At 39.3% G+C, this 24,572-nt stretch overlaps 1 protein-coding gene across 4 annotated transcripts in view; it reads right to left on the bottom strand.

Annotated features, from left to right (window-relative positions):
* The window catches only part of atp11b (ATPase phospholipid transporting 11B), a 178,089-nt gene that overhangs the window by 29,944 nt on the left and 123,573 nt on the right, over positions 1 to 24,572 (bottom strand). For all 4 annotated transcript variants that reach the window (XM_072255213.1, XM_072255216.1, XM_072255214.1 and 1 more), the window contains 4 exons: positions 24,258 to 24,399; positions 23,353 to 23,418; positions 16,212 to 16,315; positions 11,453 to 11,618 (listed from right to left, as the gene is read on the bottom strand). In XM_072255213.1, coding sequence (XP_072111314.1) covers positions 11,453 to 11,618; positions 16,212 to 16,315; positions 23,353 to 23,418; positions 24,258 to 24,399 — 478 coding nt within the window. The remainder of the gene's footprint in view (positions 1 to 11,452; positions 11,619 to 16,211; positions 16,316 to 23,352; positions 23,419 to 24,257; positions 24,400 to 24,572) is intronic.

Here is a 24,572-nt window from a genome sequence, read left to right as displayed (position 1 = left end):
CAGAGCATTTCCATCGATTCCATTCCTCTATTTAGGATAAATTAAAAACAGACATCCAATTTCCTTGCAATTCATTATCTCAGACATGTCCCTCATTCTTCTACCACCCACCTACAATAGAGGGTAATGTACCAATTAACCTAGACCAACACAGCTTTGGAACATTAGGGGAAACTGGATCACCTGGGTGAAACCCTTGTGATCCTAGCAGGAGTGCGCAAAACCACACAGAAAGCACTGAAACCTAGTTTGCTAGAGCTGGAGATAGACAATGATGAAACGGTTAGTGCAGCTATAGTACAGAAATTGCAAGTAATAAACTGGCCATTCCTCAGGAAGCTTCGTGTGAACAGCAACTAAAGTTCTACATCTTCATGGTTACGACAAACCTTAGAATGCAAAAATATATGTAACTCACTCTCTCCTTAGAATTTAGGAGATTCGCTTAAAACCCTAGACATGAATGTGACTAGATGGAATGCTCAAGCTAGTAAGAAAAACACAATGCTTTAGGTTAGTGATCTATGCAAACTTCTGAAATATGGTCAACTAATCATTAACCCAAAATGTTAACTGAAATTGAACAAAATGTTAAAAATACAGTGCTTTGTAAATGTATTCAGCCTCTAACCCTTTGTTCACATAAATGGGTATTACAATCAGGGATTTTTGATCGATTTACCTGAGAACCTTTATTTGTGAATCACATGTCCCTTTTTCAGTGGAGCCCAAAAATACAAGGAAAATTGTAAAGCATGAAAAAAAACATTTAGTCCTGACAAAAGGTCTCAGCCCGAAACGTCAACTGCACCTCTTCCTGGAGATGCTGCCTGGCCTGCTGCATTCACCAGCAACTTTTATGTGTGTTGCTCAAAATCTTAAATGTTAGCATTTCAAAAGTATTCATCCCCTGTAGCTCAGTACTTACTGAATCACCTCTCTCAGCTGCATATTACAGCCAGTAGTCTTTTTGGATAAGTCTCCATTAGCTTTGCAGAACATAATGGAGCAAGATTTGCCTATTTTCCTTACAAATATATCTTAGTCAAGATGGCACTAAATGGCGACTCCTTTGGTTGCATCTTTGGAAACAGCTCTACTTCTATCTTTAATATCTACATTTTTCCCTTTCAGGGTTCTTTTGAAGACCCTGACCTGGAGTTACATGCTGACTTTGGTTCTTTGCAGGAATGGGACCTGCTCTCAGGGTGTCATGACTGGGCGTTATCCAACATGCCAAGGGAGCGGCCTAAGAGTTTTGCTTGCCTTTGGAGGCCTAGGATCTCGGGGCTCTGCAGACGGGCAGATTGAAGGTTGGTGTCCCGGACCACTGTGTCATGGGAGCTGGAATATCTTTGCCTATGTGCCCTGAGACTGAGAACTTTGGGCACAGAACTGGGAAAATGCGACGCAATGGACTTTTAACGATGTAAACCAGCGAGTTGTTTGATCGCTCTCTCCTCTCGCTGTGAAACGGAGACATCTCTTTCTCCCTCATTGGGGGGGGAGGGGGAGGAGGACGACGACGACGAGGAGGAGAGAGAGCATGCGCGCGCCTGTGGTATGTCGAATACTGTGTGAACGCATAGTCTTTGGGTACCGATGCTTTTTTTTGGCTGGTGGGAAGAGCCGCTTACATGCTGGAGGGAGGGGAGCTGTGGTGGGAACTTTGGGGTTCTAACATTTAACTGACATTCATTCTTTGGGGAACTCCTCTGTTTTCGTGGATGGTTGCAAAGAAAAAAAGCATTTCAGGATGTATATTGTATACATTTCTGTGATATTAAATGTACTTTTCAAAATTCCTCAAGCTGTAGTTGGGGAGAGGTGGATGACAGAAATCTAGAGGTCTTGCCAGAAATGTTTGATTAGGTTAAGGTCAGGACTCTGAGCCACTCAAGGACGTCAATTTTCTTCATTTGAAGCTGCTCCATGGCTGCTCTAGCAGTGTGCTTTGGGTCATTGTCCTACTGAAAGATCAACTTCCTCCCCAGTTTAAGCTTTCTGGCTGATTTTTATCTCCAATCTCTTTGTATTTAAGCAGCATCTTTCCATCAATCCACACCAGATTTCCAGTCCCTGCTGCTGAAAAGCATCCGTATAGCATGATGCTACCTCCACCACACTTTATAGAAGGGATGGTGTTACCTGGCTAATGTGCAGTATTAGACTTGTGCCACATATACTACTTAGTGCTGAAGTTAAGAAGTTCCACTTTAGTCTCATCTGACTACAAGACATTCCACACCTTTATAGTATCTTCTAAGTGATGCTTTGTGAAGACTTTACGGGCAAGGGTATGCTTTTTTTTTTTAACCACTCTTCCATAAATAACCTTTTTGTGCAAGACCTTAGAGATTGTGGAGCCATGAACTTCATCTCCAGTCACAGCCACCGATTTCTGCAACTCAATCAGAGCGACTGTTGGTGTCACAGAAGCCTCTCTTACAAGTGCCATTCTTCTCCTGTGACTAAGTTTAGAGGGGTGGCCTGACCTAGGCAGCATGGCTGTGGTTTCATATTTTTCCCACTTTTTTCATGATGCATTGCACTGAGTATGTTAAGGGACTTTGAGAAGGTCTTGTACCCTTCCCCAGATTTGTGCTTCTCTATTAACATTTCCATGACTTGCCTTGCAAGCTCTTTTGTCTTCATTTTAGTTCGGTTTGTTGAAAGTTTACCATACTGTCGGACCTTAGAGGGGGGGTATTTATTCTTATGAATTCAGGTGATCCTCCAACTTTCTGCATCAACAAATTGGGCGAGTTGGTGAAATAATATAATGTAGCTGAGGGAAGTTAGTACAGTGTTACAAAAGGGGTGAATACTTTTTCAGCCTCAATTTGATTTTAATTTTTAGTAAATTGTTGACAGGTTTTAGAATTTTTCTTTTGATTTGATGCATAATATTTCATAGATTAGCTCTAAAATTCTACTTCAATATATTTTAAATTTAGAAAATGAGACAGTAAAATGTGAAAATACTTGTGTGGGCTGAATACTTTTCCAAGGCACTGTAGTTCAAGTCATTAATCACCTATGAAAATACAGAATTAGCATTCTGAAAGGTTAACTCTGACTCTCTCCACAGAGAATTCCTGACTCAAGCATTTTATAGCATTTTCTGTTTTACTTCAGATTTCCAGCATCTACAGTATTAAGTTTCTGGAATAGATGTTGCTAGATTTGCCCACTAATCTCCTATGTGGGACTTCATCAAAGGCTTTCTGAAAGTCCAGGTACACTATATCCACTGGCTCTCCCTTGTCCATTTTCACAGTTACGTCCTCAAAAAATTCCAGAAGATTAGTCAAGCACGATTTCCCCTTTGTAAATCCATGCTGACTCGGACCGATCCTGTTATTGCTATCCAAATGTGTCGTAATTTCATCTTTTATAATTGACTCCAGCATCTTTCCCACCACTGACATCAGGCTAACCAGTCTATAATTCCTTGTTTTCTCTCTCCCTCCTTTCTTGAAGAGAGGGACAACATTAGCCACCCTCAATCCACAGAATCTGATCCTGAATCTATAGAACATTGGAAAATGATTACCAATGCATCCACGATTTCTAAAGCCACCCCCTTAAGTACCCTGGGATGCAGACCATCAGGTCCTGGGACTTATCAATCTTCAGACTTAACAGTCTACCCAACACCATTTCCTGCCTAATATAAATTTCCTTCCGTTCATCCATTACCTTAGGTCCTTTGGCCACTATTATATCTGGGAGATTGTTTTCATCTTCCCTAGTGTGTGTGTGTATAGACACACATTAATATATATATACACAAACACACATACATACACATATATATACATATATAAAAAATAATATAAAATAAATTAAATTAAATAAGTCACGTAAAATTAAATTAAGTAGTGCGTTTTAGGAACAGCTTCTTCACCTCCACCACCAGATTTATGAATGAAAATGAAAGAAGCCAAACAGAAAAGAGTGAGATAATGTACATGGGTTCATCGTCCATTCAGAAATTTGGTGGCGGTGGGGAAGAGTTGTTCCTAAAACATTGAGTATGTGTCTTCAGGCTCCTGTACTTGCTCTTTGATGGTAGCATTAAAGAGAGGCTCAAGGTTCAGAGGTTAATAGCCTTGGGGTTCAGAGTTAAGTCCATTTTCTTTTGAGATATACAACTTCTCCTCAAGTTGTCAGCTGACAACTTAAAGCAACCTTTTCTGAAGCCACCAGTTAATTTTCCCAGTTTCTGTTTGACTTTGTGATACTGCTCACTTCACAATTTCAAATGGAATTGAAGAAGTTGACCTTGATATCTTTGGAAGTCTGACAAAAATTGACAGCACAGGAACAAGTAACATTTGAAAACTGAATTCAGTTACAGAGGGGGGGGAAAAGCAGGACCTTTAGAATCAGGAAAATTGACGATTGCATAGGCAATGCTTCATGCAACAATTTTGGAAGGTAAAGACAGTAAGTTAGGGAGTGAGTGCTGGAGGTGGATAAAAGGAGAAGCAGGAACCGTATAGCTTACCACTAAAATTGATACTGAAAGTTTACAAAGCTATAAGGATTAGATTCAACCAGAATAGATCTACACAATGAAAATGCAGCATTTGCTGAGGGACAAGACTGTTGCTGACCTTATACCAAACCATCGTGCAAGCTTGATCTAAGTGATTAATAGTACCTGGATGGCATCAAGAGGAGCTCACATGCACTCCTTGTAAATGCATCGGGTCTGCTCCCACACCCCCCACCACTAAATGTCCTGTTTCTTCCCATATACAGGTGTCCTACGCTTTTTGAACGTTCGCTTTACGAAACCTCGCTGTTACGAAAGACCTACATTAGTTACCTGTTTTTGCTAACAGAAGGTGTTTTCACTGTTACGAAAAAAGGCAGCGCGTGCCCCGAGCAGCCAAGCTCCTCCCCCGGAACTGCATTCTAGCCAGCGTTGCCTTAACACGTGCCTGTGAGCGGCGGTTAGCAAGATGAGTTCTAAGGTATCAGAAAAGCCTAAAAGAGCTCGTAAGGGTGTTACACTTAGCGTAAAACTAGACATAGTTAAGCTTTTCAATCGTGGTGAACGAAGTAGGAACAAAGTGAGTTTGGTTTGTGGAAGTTGACGAAGATGATGTTGAAGAGGTTTTGAAATCCCATGAACAAGAACTGATAGGTGAAGAGCTGATGCAACTGGTAGGGGAAAGGATAACAATCGAAACCAAATGCAGTAGCGAACGGACCAAAAGTGAAGTCGTCCAGGAACTGAACGTGAAGCAACTACGTGAGATTTTCGCTTCAATGATTGCAGAAAAGTATTACTTTAATTTTGAAAGGGTACATCAGTTTAGGGCATATTTGTGTGCTTAGAAAGAACTATATGATAGAAAAATGCGTGAGGCTAAGCAGTCAAGCATACTGTCATTTCTCAAGCCTTCCAATATCAGCCACAGCAGACGATGAACCTCGACATTCGAGATCGAGGCAGGCAGAGATAGGAGAAGATGAGCTGCCTGCCCTGATGGAAACAGACAACGATGAGATCACACCCCAGTGTCCCACCACCCCAACCCCCAGGCCGCGGACCGATACATTGCCGCGGAGAATGCAGCAGTAGCTGGCATGCACCCAGCACATCTTTAGGATAAAAAGCCGAAATAAACAAGCTAATTAATTAGGTGCGGCCCGGCACCTAAGTGTCGGCCCAGATCAGAGGCGATTGCTGATTGTTGTCGCCTCTGATCTGGGCCGATATTTACGTGCCGGGCGGCACCTAATTAATTAGCTTGCTTATTTCGGCTTTTTCTTAAAGACGTGCTGGGTGCGTCCCGGCCACCGCTACACCACTGCATGCTTCGCAGATCGGTATTGGTCGGCAGCCTGGAGGGTGGGGGCCACTGCACCACCCCAACCTCCGACAACACAGCCTAACACACCATCGTCAGTGTGCTTGGCGCTGTCTTCCCAATTCCGGTAAGTGATACTACACTGTACATACATTATTTCTACTTTATATAGGCTGTGTATTTTTATGCATTATTTGGTATGATTTGGCAGCTTCATAGCTTAAAGTTTACTGGAGAGTGTTTTTGCCGAGAGCCCTCGCGCCGAGAGCGCTTACATGAGATTTTTGCTATGGAAAAGAGTGCAGCAATGATTGTAGAAAAGTATTTCTACTTTTCTGTGTATTTATCATATTATTCCTGCTTTTACTATATGTTACTGTTATTTTAGGTTTTGTGTGTTATTTGGCATGATTTGGTAGGTTATTTTTTGGGTCTGCCAACGCTCACAAATTCTTCCCACATAAATAAATGATAATTGCTTCTTTGCTTTACCACATTCCAGCTTACGAACCGTTTCATAGGAACGCTCTACCTTCGGATGGCGGGGGAAACCTGTATTGGATAGAATGTTAACTGGGCACTGTAAATTACACCCAAGAGTGATTGTATACCAGAATAATCAGGGGCTGATGAGAGGAAAAAAAAAACAGGTTACTGAAAATGTTTGGCAAATGGGGATGATGGAATTGCTCTGAAAACTGGCATAGATTTAATAGGCTGAAAGGCCTAATTTCAGGAAAAATATGAAAAATATTGTGGATTTATAAATAAGTGAAAATTGTGATATAATGGAAAGTAGAATTGAAAAGCTACACACAATCATTCAAGATGAAATTCTATAGTCAAATTATATACAATTAATTTGTTAATTATACAGCAAATTTTAAAAACATCACCTATGTCTTTAAATAGGATAAATTGAGCCAACTTAAGTCATAGCAGTCATCATCTATGAAAATGAACAATCAAGATCTTGGTTTCTGGCCAAGATCCTTCTTCAAGACTGGAAAGGAAGAGGGAAAACACCAGAATAAAAAGGTGGGGGAGAGGAAGGAGGACTAGCTAGGTGTTAAGTGAAGCCAGGTTCCCACCCATCTGGCTTCAACTATCACCTTCTAGCTAGTCCTTCTTTCTCTTCCCCAACTTTTGTATCTGGATGTCTTCCCCCTTCCTTTCCAGTCCTGAAGAAGGGTTTCAACCTGAAATGTTAACTATTTATTCATTTCCATAGACACTGCTTGATCTGATGAGCTTCTCCAGGATTTTGTGTGTATTGCTTTGGATTTCCAGCATCTGCAGAATTTGAGTTTAATTTAAAATATATTTTTTTCCTGGCACTTCAACTTCTTCCTTCCTACCCACGTCCAAATCAAAAAGAGGAAAGACTGTATTTTCTTTTAAATATAAAGTATTTTGACATTGAATACTTTCAGTGTTAAAGATATTTCTAATTCAAATCAATTTTGAACCCAAATAGAAGGAGAATGATTCTGTCAAGATTTACTGGAACACCCAAATTAAAATAGGGCAATGTCAACGTTGCGATTGTGAACAGTTGTATCTGCTAAAAATTGATTGCTTTGATAACTAGTTCTAACATCACTGGAAACTTAGCAAGATTTCCGGACTTGTCCTGAAATGGTTTCAGAGCAATGATACAAACACTGCTTTTAAAGGTTCATTATAATTAATGGAACATTCAATTCTCACGTTGTTTCTGTAAAGCCTTTAAGGCATCAGAAGTAATGATGGCGCTGCATCTTAAACGTGTTACTCATGAATCTTTTTGCATTGTGTGCATGCAAACAATTATATCTGGCTAAAAGAAAATATTGATATATAGACAAGATGCTGCTACTTCAAGTCAACATTTATTAACCTGAGTTGAGAACAGAAACTAATCTGTGGTTACAACAGACTGAGTAACTATTAAGTTAATCGTATAGTACTTTTCATCTAATGATCTAAATATACATTCATTTTACAGAATATCGTTTTCTTATATACAAAAGCAGAATGAAACGAAACCAGCTTACAACCACCTGTAGTTATTGTATGGGGAGAGAGCAGCTAAAAATTCTTCTACTGCTAGAGGACTATCCGGACGGTTTGCATCCGATTTTACAGAGCAGAGCAATCGCAATCTGGTTGAAAAAGTAACGCAAAGTAGATAAAGATGGAAAATGCTCAGTTATTTAATTGTATAAATTAAAAGTAATTCTGGATAATTTAAAAAAAAAATTCCAACTGAACTTGCACATTTTTCTTCATTTTAAAATAGTTATTTCAGTATTTCCTATATAGTTTGCGATTCCTGTTGCAAAGGGCAAAGGTTTTCCTGGTAACATTAAACAATGAAGCGTAAACTGAATTATTTTCTCCTTATTCAGGTAAAATAATTTGTTTCAACTCAGCTCTGCCGCCAATATTTCTGTCAAAATCAATAATTTGATGCAAAATTTTGTTTGCAAGAATCAAGTTCTTCAGCTTCTATTGTTGACACTATTTTAGGAAACCTTACATAAATATCTTCTCTAATAATCCAAATTTCTAAAAATGTATTGTTAAAGTAACAATATCTTAAGAACATTTAATATTAATTACCATCTTAAAATCTTAACAACTGTGTTTGGTTACCCACCAAATCATGTGGGACTCATGTGTCAGGAATATGTAAAGTTAAGCAGCTGCCTAGCTGGAGAGTCCCTGTTCCTGAATGTCTATGACTAGTACAATAATACAGGGGTCAGTACTGGGACCACCACTGTTTATGATATACATGGATGTGAACATAGGAGGTATAAGTTAGTAAGCTTGAGAATGAAATAATTCTCAAGATCCTTTTTGGATCTCCCCCTCCCCCTCTCAAATCTCTTACTAGCTCTTCCTTCAGTTAGCCCTGACAAAGGGTCTCGGCCCGAAACGTCGACTGTACCTCTTCCTAGAGATGCTGCCTGGCCTGCTGCGTTCACCAGCAAATTTTTTGTGTGTTGAATGAAATAATTATTGGTTTTGGGGATGACAAGAGGTTGTTTGAAGATAGTGCTCGATATAGATTAGTTGGAAAGTTAGGCATAGCTTTATCAGATGGAATTAATCCCTAAAAGTGAGAGGTGGTGCACTCTGAAAGGTCTAAAAACTGGACTTTTTTAAAAAAAATACAAAAGCATATACTTAAGACAGCAGTAAGGAATTTTGATGAACAGAAAGATCTAGGGGTCTAAACTCAGTTCCTTAAAGTGACTACAGGTGGTTAGGTTGATGGAGAAAGCATATGGTATGCTTGCCTTTATAGGTTATGGCATGGAAAATAAGTTGGGGTATTATATTTTAGCTTTAAAACAGTTTAGGCTGCATTTGGGAGTGTTCTGATCGCAGCAGTATAGAAAGAATATATAAGGTTGTATTGGATTGGAGATTTTAGTAATGGGGAAAGGTGGGTAAGGCTGAGTTTGTTTTCCTTGGAGTGAAGAAGAATCAGAGATGACCTAACAGAAGGAGATTCATGTGCAAGATCTATATCTCTTACAGTACAACCTAATTGGGCTACATGCACTAGCTGATTACAAATTCTGAACTAGTGGAAACAACTTTAGAAGTATTGCCTGAAGTGACCACACAATTTCTTTTAAAACACGGTTTTCAAAAGGCAAGCACTACACAACAGAGTGAATCACTCCATGGTTGAATATCCTTTTCAGCTTAGCTCAGTATTCAAGTCACTTACAAGGGGTGCATATTATCATTAAGCTTATTCGTTGCCCATAAATAAATGAAAATGGAAAAAAAATCAAAAAAACCTGGAGGTGCTGGGAAACAAATTAATATAGAAAATGCTAGGGGGAGAAAACTGAGCACAAGAGACAATATCTGTAGAAAGCAAGACAGTCAATATTTCATGTTTGAAACTTTAGAAGGAATGTGGAACATATAGCCATTTTGCTTTCAACTTGTTTCACTATTCAATAAAATTATGGCCAAATTCCACTATTATCTATCCTGCCTTCCCTCCATGTCCCTAATCTTCCTGAGCAGAAACTTTCAGACTTAAAATGAATTGTCATTTAAAGATTGCAGTTCCACCACTATTTGCATCTACCAGTGTTTCCTAACTTCAATACAAAAAAAACTCTAGCTCTAATAAGGATCTTCTGAAGGTTAATTATAATTGCAATGATTTTTTTTATATTAAAAGGCAAAGACCAAGTGCAATTATCTCATTTTTGCACATTCATTTTATGAAACTTTTCAGAAATGATAATTTAGGATTAAAGCATTACTTAAAGTGAATTACTATAACATTTTTCTGTAAAATCTAACAGTGTAGAAGTACGAATTTAAATGAAGTAAAACATCTTCTCTGGATATCTCACATTTTCCATGAGCACAAAATAATCCAACTAAACTAAACTATTTCACCCATCTGAAAGTTAACTTTCACTCCTGGATGATTATTAATGGAAACTATTCTTTAACCAGCAAGTGCCTCTCATAGAAACAGGTGTTAACTGCAGTCTTCCTTGACATACTGCATCACTTCAGTTCAGCCAAAAAAAATCACCCAATACAGGTCTCTTGGGTTGACTATTACTCCAACACAAACAACAAAAATCCATGTTATAAGCATTGAATATGAACACCAATTTCAATTTGAATTCATAACTGCTTAGTCACAATGTAGCTAGGTCCAAGTTGAAGTAGATCACTTGCACACACTACAATCCAAATCCACATTAAATGTCTGCAAGATCTTCAGCATATTTCATTTACTTTTAAGTTCTGGTAAATTGTGTGACATGCACATTTTAAAGACTCAGTTCATTATTTAAATCTGCAGATACTTAAATGTTTTTCATTAATAGCTACATAGGAGAAAAGCAATGCTGGCTGTCACTAATATTGCATAAAATTTCATAAACAAAAAATCTAACAAGCGGTTTTGAATTTTATTCTAGAAATACCAATGACATCCTTCAACATGACAATAAGAATGGAAACAAAGTTTTATCACCTCTGTAATATTCAAGGCGTATATCAATACAAATCAAGATGACATAGTTAGTAGGTTATTAAGTAGTCTGAATTTAGCAAGGTGATTAAAATATTAGAGTTACACCTATACAGACTTTCAGCTGCTCTTATTATACCCTATAAACTCATATCTAATATTTATTTTTAAGGGTCCTGCTAAAACTTACCTTATAAAATATCTGTTCCAAAATAATCTTCTGACATTATTATATACAGTCACAAGGATCCACAGCGTATGTTATTTAAATTATAAACTAGATACATTGAGAAATGATCCGCACGCATGCAATGAGAGGCTAAATACTGGTCAAGATAATAACTGATCTAAAACCTTTCCTCATCGTTTAGCAAACTACTTTCAACCTATTAATGCTTTGTGTTCAGCTACATTTTCATACTGTAGTTAAGAATAATCTGACCATGAATACCACGTAATATCTAATATGAAATGCAACTGACATTTTTATGAAGTTATACAATTTCATTGAGGACATAACTTCAATTACTTTCTAGTGATTTCTGGAAAAATTTAACTCAATTTTAATTGCAATACACCTAAAAATGGCATCCTTGCTGAAGTAAGTGGCACCTACCTGTGATCTTTGTGCCAAAGTAGGTCGTGTATGTCTCCAAAATACTTTCCTTAGGACATCAGGAAACAAACAGGTAACTACTATGACGATAATGCCAAGCCAGACTGAAGCACTGGACAACAAATGACTGAAAACTGCATACATGCTTTGTAATTGCAAAAATGGCCTGGAAAGAGGAGACAAATAAAATACATTTTGATGCACAGGTCTGGAACCAATACTTGAACTAGACCATAACCTCTCTAAATCCTCTCCAATGTTACAGAATTAAATATCTAAACTTGCATTAAGAATGAACTAGGATTACAATGACAGCAACTGTGAGGTTATTGGTGCCAAATGCCCTCTTTAAAAGTGAAAACAAAACAAAAAAAAAAAATCGGTTCTTTTACTTTATTTTAGCCATGACATGAGAGATTATAAATATTAATATAGAATTTCTAAAATGACAACAGCAAAAGCAGAGGCGGGTAGGAAAAATTAAAAAGGAGGGCAAGGAAAGAGCTGATGTTAAACAAATATTTTCCATCTTCACAGAAAGCATAAATGCTGGGGAGCATAAGAATTCAAAATGTCTGCTGAAAGCATGTAACAATGTATATAACACTGTGGATTATACGAGTCTGTGGTGGTCAGTGCGATCATGTTTGCTGTTGTGTGCTGGGGCAGCAGGGTGAGGGTAGCAGACACCAACAGGATCAACAAACTCATTCATAAGGCCAGTGATGTTGTGGGGTTGGAAATGGACTCTCTGACGGTGGTGTCTGAAAAGAGGATGCTGTCCAAGTTGCATGCCATCTTGGACGTCTCCCATCCACTACATAATGTACTGGTTGGGCACAGGAGTACATTCAGCCAGAGACTCATTCTACCGAGATGCAACACAGAGTGTCATAGGAGGTCATTCCTGCCTGTGGCCATCAAACTTTACAACTCCTCCCTTGGAGGGTCAGACACCCTAAGCCAATAGGCTGGTCCTGGACTTATTTCCTGGCATAATTTACATACTACTATTTAACTATTTATGGTTTTATTACTATTTAATTACTTATGGTGCAACTGTAACGAAAACCAATTTCCCCCGGGATCAATAAGGTATGACTATGACTATGATTCCAGTTAATTGGGTCATTGGTTAATCTGGGCAGCTGCTTATTTGGGACAAATCTTAAAGAACAAAATCGAGAAAATAGCTGGGATTCCCTTTATTAATTTGGGACACCATGCCACTTAATTGGGGCAGGAGATGGTCAGTCACATGCACTTGTGTGGTCGTTAGACTCTACACCGTGCTTACAGCCAAAAGTTGCAAGTGCTTGTGTTATGTTACTCATTTGGCCAATGGATGCCAATTCAAAAAGCAGTGATTTTGGAGTATTGTTTTTTCTATTTTAACTAAAAACATTTTTTTGCCATGAAAAGATTTAACCCTCGCTGAAAAAAGAGATCACCCTATTGGACCAAATTAAAAGCTATCCGCCTAACAGCACTCTTCGTTAGCTGGCAGAGATAACTGGAGTGTCGAAATCTACAATTGTATGCTTGACATCAGCAAGATAAACGGCGAGAAGAATGGCTATTGCTTGAGGGACACCAGGAACATCCCAAAAACGAAAGTATGAAGGTAAAGATCCAGGTGCTGAAGACATCCTCAATCAATGATTTTACATTGTAACTGGATGGGGTGTGTGTGTGTGTGTGTGTGTGTGTGTGTGTGTGTGTGTGTGTGTGTGTGTGTGTGTGTGTGTGTGTGTGTGTGTACACCAATAATTAAAAAAGAAGTCAGAGGAGCTAGTTAAGAAGCTGAGTCATGAAAAATTTAAAGCAACCGATGGATGGTTGTCTCCATGGAAATGTAGGCACTACATCAAATTCAAAAAGACACACATGAGAAAGGAGGTGCTGATGCTGTAGGTACGGAAACATGGAAATCTACAGAATTCTGTCTTGCTTCAAAACTTTTGTGCAGATATCTATAATGCTGATGAAAGACCACTTTTTAAAAAAAAATTGTGGCACACCAGATAGTTCCTTTTGCTACAAACATGCAACAGTATCAGGTTCAGAGAAAACAATGGATCTGCTGTGTTGTTCAAGTACGTCAGGAATTGATAAAATAAGTAGTTGGTTATTGGGAAAAGTGTTAAACCTCGATGATTTAAGGGGCTAAGAGTAGATAGTTTACCAACCAAGTACTATGCTAGCATATACTTGAACTCCTCTGAGAGTAACCTTTATGAACAGCTTTATAATACTGCAGTAATACTGGTAGTGTTTTAATTTGTTCTGTATTTCTTTTAAATATATAATTTGTTACTCAGTAAAAATGGTAGTTTGTCTTTTTTATGCCTTTTTAACTACTTCCATGAAACTTGGATAACTGGGACAGCCGCTTAATTGAGCCAAAGTGCACTGGTCCCGATGTCTCCAAATAGCCAGAATCCACTGTATTCTCAAAATAGAAAAACACAAGGGATTTTTATAACTGCAAACAATTCTACTGGTTAATTTGATTTTTGAGTTCTGAGGACAGAAGCTATTGTACTCTATGTGTACTAGTGACAATTTCCCTAAAATTTCATGTATTCTGGAGTAACACCTGTGGATTGGCTGGTAGCAAATACACAAGCATTATTGAATGAGGAGAAAAAAATAAAAAGACAACTGAAATCAGCTGATAGGAGAATGCAATAAGTTTTTGTAACTCTAAATAAATTAACATGTGATACCAGGACACACTGAAAATCTCAACGTAATAAATTTATAAAAAGGAGAGCTTTAAAGAAAGCTAAGTTTTTTCTGGATATAATTAATGGAAGAGGTAAGGAAGAATTTGTGAATAAAGCATTTCTGGATCAATAGGTGATTAACAGAGGTTGTTATAGGAGGATTCTCAGGGTTGGGAATAATAGATTTAACATTAAGAGAACTGATAAAATCACAAAAACTGGATGAGAAATAAAAAGCAAAAGAAAATCTGCAGATGCTAAAACTCCAAGCAACACATACAAAGTGTTGGAGGAACTCAGGCCACACAGCATCTATGGATAAGAGTAAACAGTTGATGCACTGGGCCAAGACCGTTCACCAGGAATGGAAAAAAAACCTACAAAGTCAGAGTAAGAAGTGGGAGGAGGGGAGGAAAAAATACAAAGTAGTAGGTGATAGGTGAAACTGGGAGAGGAATAGGAGTGAAGTAATGAGCTGGGAAGTTGATTGGTGAAAAACAAAGAACTGGAGAAGGGAGAATCTGATAGGAAAGGACAGAAGGTCATGCAAGGAAGTGAAGGGGAGGAGCACTAGAGGGAGGCAATTGATGGGTAGGTAAAGAGATAAGGTGAGAGAGGGAAATGAGAATGAGGAATGGTATGGGGGGAGGGGGCACAATATTGGAAATTCAAGATATCGATGTTCACACCATTAGATTGGAGGCTACCCAGATGGAATATAAGGTGTTGCTCCTCCAACTCGAGTGTGGCCTCATCGCAGCAGTAGAAGAGACCATGCACTGACATGTTGGAATGAGAATGGGAAGTAGAATTAAGATTGGTGGCCACTGGGAGATCCTGCTTTTTCCAGTGGATGGAGTGTAGGCGTTCAGCAAATCAGTCTCCCAATCTAAGTCAGGTCTCACCGATATACAGGGAAATAATAAGGTTTGTTTTCACAATGTCAAGCAGATCGCCTGAACACCTGGACCCTCAGCTGTTAAAATTTAACAGTTAGGATTTTGAGGAAGGAGCCAAATATGACAAATGAAAGCTTGCTGATGAAACAAAGTTAAGTATGAAAGTAAATTGTGTGGATAAGGAAGTATGAAAACTGTGATCAAAAATGGGCATGAAAAAGGTTTGGTGGCATGAGTCTATGCTTTCTAGAATTTATGAAATATTATTGACAGGGGGTTATATCCTCTGGCTAAAGAATCTTGAATTAGTATAAGTATTTATCTATTTAGTAGCATGTTCATGAGAAAATCCTTGACTAAGAAAGTTGTGAATATGAATGTTAGGAAATCCCTAACCCCATGGACTACAAATGCTCAATTTCTGTGTATTTTCAAATGTTACTTTGAGCCTCTACAGAATGTTTTGATGTCAGTTTAATAGTTGTAGGTGATTACATCCTGCTTTGTTGTCTGATCATTTGGATTGATTTGATTGGCCTGCTTACTGTGAAGCAATCACAGATTCATAATACTTCTTTCAGTTCGGAATTTGATATACAAATTATCTACTTCCAAATGACTGTTCGTTGTTGAAATATTATTAGCAGCAAATGAGAGAAATGAGGTACTGTAGGCCCATTATTGGAAATAAAAAACAAATTTAACTTAAAGGCATCATTAATAATTTAAAGCCTTATAGTGGCATAAAATCTAGCCATTCCTCACCCACACTCTCTGCAACTTAAAACTGGCTTTGTTTTCTCTTTCTCAATTCTAACAAAAAGTTTTTAACCTGAATTGTTAACTCTGCTTCTTTCTGCAGATGGTACTTGAACTAAGTGTTTCCAGGATCTTATAAAGTCATAGAGCACTACAGCACAAAAACAGGCCCCTCGGCCCATCTAGTCCATGCAAACAATTTTCTATTATTTTAGATTTACACATTAGCAAGATTCATATCAAAGATATGGCACTTTCTGACAACTGAAATTTGTTTTCACCTTATTTGAACATCCATATTTGAAAATTTTATAATAGAACATACACTTAACAAAAAGAAAAGTTTTTATAAGCTACAACAACCACACTTACCAAAGTGCTGCTCCATAAACCAAAGAGAACACAAAGTAAAAAATTATTGAACCCCACACAACAAAATGGTTTATCCAGGTCCAGTAATGAGTCTCTACTCCAAGCTTATTTTCATTTGCAGCAGGAGAAAAGGAGAGAAAGAAGAAAGGGTTACTGGGGTAAACAACATCATAACCACCAGCTAGGCTGGGATAAAATACTAGGTGAACTGAAGCTTACAATAAGTTTCAATGCAAGCAATAAAGAATCAGTTAAATAAATTGGTAAATGTTCCAATTTTCACATTAGAAACTTCTGATAAGGACTTGCCTTTAACAACATTCTGAACGGATAAGGTACTCAAAGTGCACGGCAAAATATAAATCTTTGAAGGTATCATTATGAAACTTCTACTTTGTGCAACATCAATTATTTCAGAAACTGCAAGAAATTCATGGCTTTTTAACCACCACTTTCAAACTACATAATCAAAAGTATCTGAATTCTCCTTCAAATGGAAATAATTTCTCCATAAAACAGAGTTTATTAAATAATGTCAATGGCCAGAAATTCAAGACAGTTACTAGTAAATCCAAAAAGGAAAGTAAATCCCCATTCAGAAGGATATGAATTTGGAACTTGATATTGCAGGAAATGGTTGCAAAAGATTGCTTAGATGCTTTTCAAGGAAACTCAGTAGATGGAGAAAGAGGGAGAAGATGGGCTTACAAAGTTGCTTGCTTTGTAAGTAATTACATGGACTGCTCCTAATCGATGAGTGGGAGCGCAACAAGAAGCTACATTTTCCCTTAGGTTCACTGCCAAAGATTAAAAAGTCAGAGCTTCACAGCAGTTTGTCGGAGTTAGACTATGCCCAAATCAATGAACAGGATTCCTTAGAAAGGGTGAATAAAAATCGGGCGGGAGCAAGCAGAGCAGCCACTTTGTGAGTGGGTCAGTGTTGGAGTGCCTTTGGCTCTGGCTCTGGCTCATCCGGCTTGGGCGAGGCAAGTTTCTTCTTCTTTATTCATCTGTTAGGGCTCAGTGAGAATGGCTCCAGAGGCAGTGTATTGTTCTGTGCGTAAGAGATGTAGGAATTCTGGGGGACCTCCAGCCTCCTGGACAACCACGTCTGCACCAGGTGCACCAAGCTGCAGCTCCTCAGAGAACACGTAAAGGAACTGGAATGCAGCTCTGTGGCTTTTGGCTTATACGGGAGACTGAGAAACTGATAGATAGGAGCTATAGGGAGGTAGTCACCCTTAGGTTCCAGAAGACAGGTAACTGGGTGACTGTCAGAAAGAGGAAGGGAAATGGGCAGCTGGCACACAATACTGCTGTGGCCATCCCTTCAATGTTTCCTACTTTGGAAACTGTTTCGGGGAAGGGGGGTGGTGACCTATTAGGGGGAACTGTAGCAATCAGGTCTCTGGCACTGAGTCTGGCGCTGCGGTTCAAAAGAGAGCAGAGGCGAAGAGGACTGCAGTGATGATATGCGATTCCACAGTCAGAGGAATAAAGCTGAGATTCTGAGGGTGCAATAGAGACACCTGGATGGTATGTTGCCTCCCAGGTGACAGGGCCAGGGATGTCTGGATCAGGTCCACGGCATTCTAAAGGGGGAGGATGAACAACCAGAAGTCGTGTTACATATTGGCACCAATTTTGTAGGTAGGCAAGGTGAAGAGGTCCTTTAGAGAAATTTTAGGGAGCTAGGTAGAAAGCTGAAAAGTAGGACCTCCAGGGTAGTAATCTCTGGTTTGATGTCTGTGCCATGCGCCAATGAGGGCAATAGAATAGAATGAATTGGCAAATGAATACATGGCTGAATAAGTGGCTCAGGCAGTAGGGCTTCAGATTTCTGGATCATTGGGATCTCTTCTAGGGAAGGTACGACCTGTACAAAAGGGACAGGTTACACCTGAACCCAAGGGGGACCAACATCCTTGCAGGCAGGTTTGCTAGAGCTGTTCAGGAGGGATTAAACTAATTTGGCAGGGGGGTGGGAACTGCAGTGATATGGCTGAGGATGAGTAGCTTGGTTTACAAACAGAGGCAGTGTGTGGTCAGATTGCTAACAAGGCCAGGCAGATGATTGGACAAAATTGCAGTCATTGGGATGAGTTGCAATGTAAAAGGGGGACAAAATCAAAAAGTGTGATGAATACAGGACTGAGTTATATTTAAATGCACACGGTATATGGAATAAGGGAGATGAATTTGTAGCATGTTAAAGATGGGCATGAATATTGTTGTGGGCATCACTGTATTACAGCAAAAGAAGATTATAACTGAGAGCTTAACGTCCAAAGTATTGAAAGGAGAGGTAGGTAGGCCGAGAAGGTTGGGTAGCTCTGTTACTAAAAATTGAAATCAGATCATTAGAAAGTGGTGACATAGAATTATAAGTTGTAGGATTGATGTGGGTAGAGTTAAGGAACTGCAAGAGTAAAAAGACCCTGATGGCAGTAAAATACACAACAAACAGAGGTAAAGAGGTGGCATACAAATTACGAGAGAAAGAAAATGCATGTCAAAAGAGCAGTGCTACTACAGTCGTGGGGGATTTCAATATGCAGGTAGATATGGAAAATCAGATTGGTGCTGGAAGTTTGCCTATGAGATGGCTTTTTAGAGCAGCTTGTAGTTGAGCCTACAAGGGGATCAGCTATTCTGGATTGGGTGTTATGCAAAGATTTGGAATTCATTAAAGAGCTTAAGATGAAGGAACCCTTAGCAGCCAGCGATCATATGATAGAATTCACTCTTCATTTTGAGAAGGAGAAGCTAAAGTCAGATGTATCAGTGTTACAGTGCAGTAAAGGGAATTATAGAGGCATGAGAGGAGCTGGCCAAAATTGACTGCAAGGGAGCATTAGCAGGGAAGATGGCAGAGCAGCAATGGCTGGAATTTCTAGGAAGTAATTCAGAAGGTGCAGAATAGATACAACTCGAAGTAGCAGCATTCTAAGGGTAAGATGATGCAACCGTGGCTGACAAGTCAAAGAGAGGGCCTATAATACAGGAAAAAAAACTAGTGGGAAGTTAGAACATAGAACAGTACAGCACAGTACAGGCCCTTCGGCCCACAATGTTGTGCCGCCCCTCAAACCCTGCCTCCCATATAACCCCCCACTTTAAATTCCTCCATATACCTGTCTAGTAGTCTCTTAAACTTCATGAGTGTATCTGCCTCCACCACTGACTCAGGCAGTGCATTCCATGCACCAACCACTCTCTGGTAAAAAACCTTCCTCTAATATGCCCCTTGAACTTCCCACCCCTTACCTTAAAGCCATGTCCTCTTGTATTGAGCAGTGGTGCCCTGGGGAAGAGGCACTAGCTATCCACTCTAACTATTCCTCTTGTTATCTTGTACACCTCTATCATGTCTCCTCTCATCCTCCTCCTCTCCAAAGAGTAAAGCCCTAGCTCCCTTAATCTCTGATCATAATCCATGCTCTCCTAACCAGGCAGCATCATGGTAAATCTCCTCTGTACCCTTTCCAATGCTTCTACATCCTTCCTATAGTGAGGCGACCAGAATTGGACACAGTACTCCAAGTATGGCCTAACCAGAGTTTTATAGAGCTGCATCATTACATCGCGACTCTTAAACTCTATCCCTCGACTTATGAAAGCTAACACCGCATAAGCTTTCTTAACTACCCTATCCACCTGTGAGGCAACTTTCAGGGATCTGTGGACCTGTACCCCGAGATCCCTCTGCTCCCCCACACTACCAAGTATCCTGCCATTTACTTTGTACTCTGCCTTGGAGTTTGTCCTTCCAAAGTGTACCACCTCACACTTCATCTATTGAACTCCATCTGCCACTTCTGCATCCTATCAATGTCTCTCTGCAATCTTCAACAATCCTCTACAACACCACCAACTTTTGTGTAGTCTGCAAACTTGCCAACCCACCCTTCTACCCCCACATCCAAGTCATTAATAAAAATCACGAAAAGTAGAGGTCCCAGAACAGATCCTTGTGGGACACCACTAGTCACAATCCTCCAATCTGAATGTACTCCCTCCACCACCACCCTCTGCCTTCTGCAGACAAGCCAATTCTGAATCCACCTGGCCAAACTTCCCTGGATCCCATGCCTTCTGACTTTCTGAATAAGCCTACCGTTTGGAACCTTGTCAAATGCCTTACTAAAATCCATATAGATCACATCGACTGCACTACCCTCATCTATATGCCTGCTTACCTCCTCAAAGAACTCTATCAGGCTTGTTAGACACAATCTGCCCTTCACAAAGCCATGCTGACTGTCCCCGATCAGACCATGATCCTCTAAGAATCTTTTCCAACAGCTTTCCCACCACAGACGCAAGGCTCACTGGTCTATAATTACTTGGACTATCCCTACTACCTTTTTTGAACAAGGGGACAACATTCGCCTCCCTCCAATCCTCTGGTACCATTCCCATGGACAACGAGGACATAAAGATCTCAGCCAGAGGCTCTGCAATCTCTTCCCTCCCCTTGTGGAGCAGCCTGGGGAATATTCCATCAGGCCCCGGAGAATCACCCGTCCTAATGTATTTTAACAACTCCAACACCTCCTCTCCCTTAATATCAACATGCTCCAGAACATCTATCTCACTCATATTGTCCTCACCATCATCAAGTTCCCTCTCATTGGTGAATACCGAAGAGAAGTATTCATTGAGGGCCTCGCTCACTTCCACAGCCTCCAGGCACATCTTCCCACCTTTATCTCTAATCAGTCCTATCTTCACTTCTGTCATCCTTTTTTTCTTCACACAATTGAAGAATGCCTTGGGGTTTTCCTTTACTCTACTTGCCAAGGCCTTCTCATGCCTCCTTCTTGCTCTTCTCAGCCCCTTCTTAAGCTCCTTTCTTGCTTCCTTATATTCCTCAATAGACCCATCTGATCCTTGCTTCCTAAACCTCATGTATACTGCCTCGTGTATGCTGACTAGATTTTCCACCTCACTTGTCACCCATGGTTCCTTCACTCTACCATTCTTCATCTTCCTCACTGGGACAAATTTATCCCTAACATCCTGCAAGAGATCTCTAAACATCGACCACATGTCCATAGTACATTTCCCTTCATAAACATCAGCCCAATTCACACCCGCAAGTCCTAGCCTTATAGCCTCATAATTTGCCCTTCCCCAATTAAGAATTTTCCTGTCCTCTCTGATTCTATCCTTTTCCATGATAATGCTAAAGGCCAGGGAGCGGGGATTGGGAAGCTTTTAAAAACCAACAGAAGGTAACTAAAAAAAGTCATAACGAAACAAAAGATGGAAAACTAAGGTAAGCTAGCCAATAATATTAAAGAGGATATAAAAAGTTTCTTCAGATATATAAAGAATAAAAGAGAGGCGAGACTAGATATCGGACAAACTATATATTATGCATCAGTCTTCGCTGTGAAAGACAATAGTAGTATGCCGGAGGTTCAAGAGTGTTGGGGGAGGGCAGAAATATGTGAAGTTGCTATTACTAGGGAGAAGGTGCTTGGGAAACTGAAAAGTCTGAAAGTAGATAAATCAGCTGGACCAGATGGTGTACACCTCAGGGTTCTGAAAGAAGTGGCTGAAATGATTGTGGAGATATCAGTAATGATCTTTCAAGAATCAGTAGATTCTGGAATGGTTCCAGAGGAGTGGAAAATTGCAAATGTCACTCCTAGAAGGGATAGAGGCAAGAAGAAAGATAATTATACGCCAGTTAGTCTGACTTTAGTGATTGGGAAAATGTTGCAGTTGATTGTTAAGGATGTGGTTTCAGGGTACTTGAAGGCACATGATAAAATAAGCTAAAGGCAGCATGGTTTTCAAAAGGGGAAATCTTGCCTGACAAATTTGTTGGAATTCTTTGAAGAAATAACAAGCAGGATAGATAAAGGAAAATCAATGGATGTTGTGTACTTGATTCTCAGAAGGCCTTTGACAAGGTTCCACACGAGGCTGATTAACAAGTTAACAGCCCATGGTATTACAGGAAAGATACACTGGATAGAGCACTGGCTGATTGGCTGGAGGCAAAGAGTGGGAACAAAAGGAGTCTTTTCTGACTGGCTGCCGGTGATTAGTGCTGTTCCACAAGTGTCTCTGTTGGGACATCTTTTTATGTTATATGTCAATGATTTGGATGACGGAATTGATGATTTTGTGGCCAAGTCTGCAGACAATACCAAGATTGGTGGAGGGGCAGGCAATTTTGTGGAAGCAGAGAGGTGATCGGAGGACTTGCACAGATTAGGGGAATGGGCATAGAAGTGGCAGATGGAATACAGTGTCAGGAAGCATATGGTCATGCATTTTGGTAGAAGAAACTTGGGAGTATTGAGAGCTGTTTTGGACCTCTTACCCAAGACAGGATGTGATGACATTGGAGAAGGTTAATGAAAATGATTCTGGGATTGAAAGGCTCATTATATAAGAAGCAATTGATGGCTCTGGGCCTGTATTCACTTGAATTCAGAAGAATGAGAGGTGACATCATTGAAACCTATCAAATGTTGTAAGGCCTTAATAGAGTGGAGAGGATGTTTCCTATAGTGGGCAAGTTTAGGACCAGAGGACACAGACTCAGAATAGAGGGGCATCCTTTTAGAATAGAGATGAAGAGGCATTTCTTTAGCCAAAGAGTGGTGCATCTGTGGAAGCAGGTGGTTCTGGAGGCCATGTCACTGGGTACATTTAAAGCACAGCTTGATATGTTCTTGATTAGTCAGGGCACAAAAAGATACAGGGAGAAGGCAGGAGATTTCAGCCATGATGAAATGGTAGAGCAGACTTGATGGGCCAAATGGCCTCACACTGCTCCTATATCTTATAGTCAAACAGATGAGACAGGTGGAAGCAAACTGTCTGCAGTACAGGCACCAATGTCAAGGCTCTCAAGGCCACTGGGGATTTGTTTATCTGTGTCATATACCCAACTGAATTAATTGAATACTTACTGAATTAAACACTTTAATCTATATTTTATGAACTTCAAAGTATTTTTTAAATACACACAATAAAAATTAGTAATGTTAGTGTGAATATGACACATTCACTCAATCATGACATTGAATGAACTTAGCAGAGGAGACAAAGCACATTACTAGTGAATTTCAATAAGTGGGATCATTGTTTTAGCTTCATTTCAGCATTTTGCACTTACCTTTAATGTAACAGTTATAAACATAATTGTGAAGACGAGAAAGCCAAATGCCCAATTTCCAAACATCTAAAAAGCAAGAGTTAATATATAAAAACTTATATCCTGCAAATGGCTCAAAGAATGCAAATTAATGACTAAGGAAGTGATCAACTGATAAAGCATTTCTCCTCTGTAAACTTCAGCAACATAATATTAAAGAGAGTGGAAAGCAATGCGGACTATGATATTTATTTAGATATATATTGCCTTGTATGAAGCTAAATTTCAAGTTTAATTTTGCATGCAATTTTTAATAAATAATTCCACAATGAAACTGAAAAATCACCTTAATATTAACGTTAATTCTAAAGGCAGAATGAACAGTAAATAATGGGAGTCAGCAGCATTAGATTATACAACCATGGTTGAATTGCACTCTGAACAAAAGCAAAACTCTACATGTCCAGAGACAGTTACACAGTTCAATTAAAAGAGCAAATAGGCCAGTTTTGCATGAATCTTGAACTTCAAATATAGAGCTAAACTGTTGCAGTTAAATGGGAACTATAACTTATGAAATGAAGCATTACAAGATGATCTCATGAACACTGCATGTGACTTTTTAATATGTTCAGAGATATGAAAACATTGACGTTTGTTTAAGCTAAGTGACCACCTGACCAAATGTATAGGTAAAGAGATGAGATTGTGTAGTGCCTTATGCCAGCTACCTTTGTTATTTGACTATCATCTCCCTGCTCAGTATTTCCAGTATTTTACCCACCCATATGGTTAGGTATGCTACTGCAAATAGGTCTGAGAACGCTCAATTATTTACACAGCTCACAATGTAACTGAGAAAGGCAGCAAAGTGTATAAGAATAAAAGTTAAAAAAAAGACGCAAGAATAAAATTCGAAGTCTTACCTGACCATTTCCCATCATGGAGATATCTTCTCCTCCCCTCAGAAGATAAGCACCGAAGAAAAATATAACGGCATGACAAAATCCTAGTAGAGTCCAATACAGAAATCTTCTCAGAGACAAAACCTCATTTTTGCTAATCTCCCTGTTAAAATAAAGAAATATCACTCATGCTAAATACCTCATACAAAATATTAAGGCTAACTTTAAATTAACTGTATAACCTATTCATAGAATTCACTCACATAATGACCTTAATTAAATACACAAATAGGCCAGAGTTTGCTGTAAGAAAAAGACAACAATCAGAACAGACTA

This window comes from Mobula birostris, chromosome 4, assembly GCF_030028105.1.
Source record: "Mobula birostris isolate sMobBir1 chromosome 4, sMobBir1.hap1, whole genome shotgun sequence".
NCBI lineage: Eukaryota > Metazoa > Chordata > Chondrichthyes > Myliobatiformes > Myliobatidae > Mobula > Mobula birostris.
Note: the sequence above shows the minus strand (reverse complement) of the source record. Positions and strands in the feature narration are given on the sequence as shown.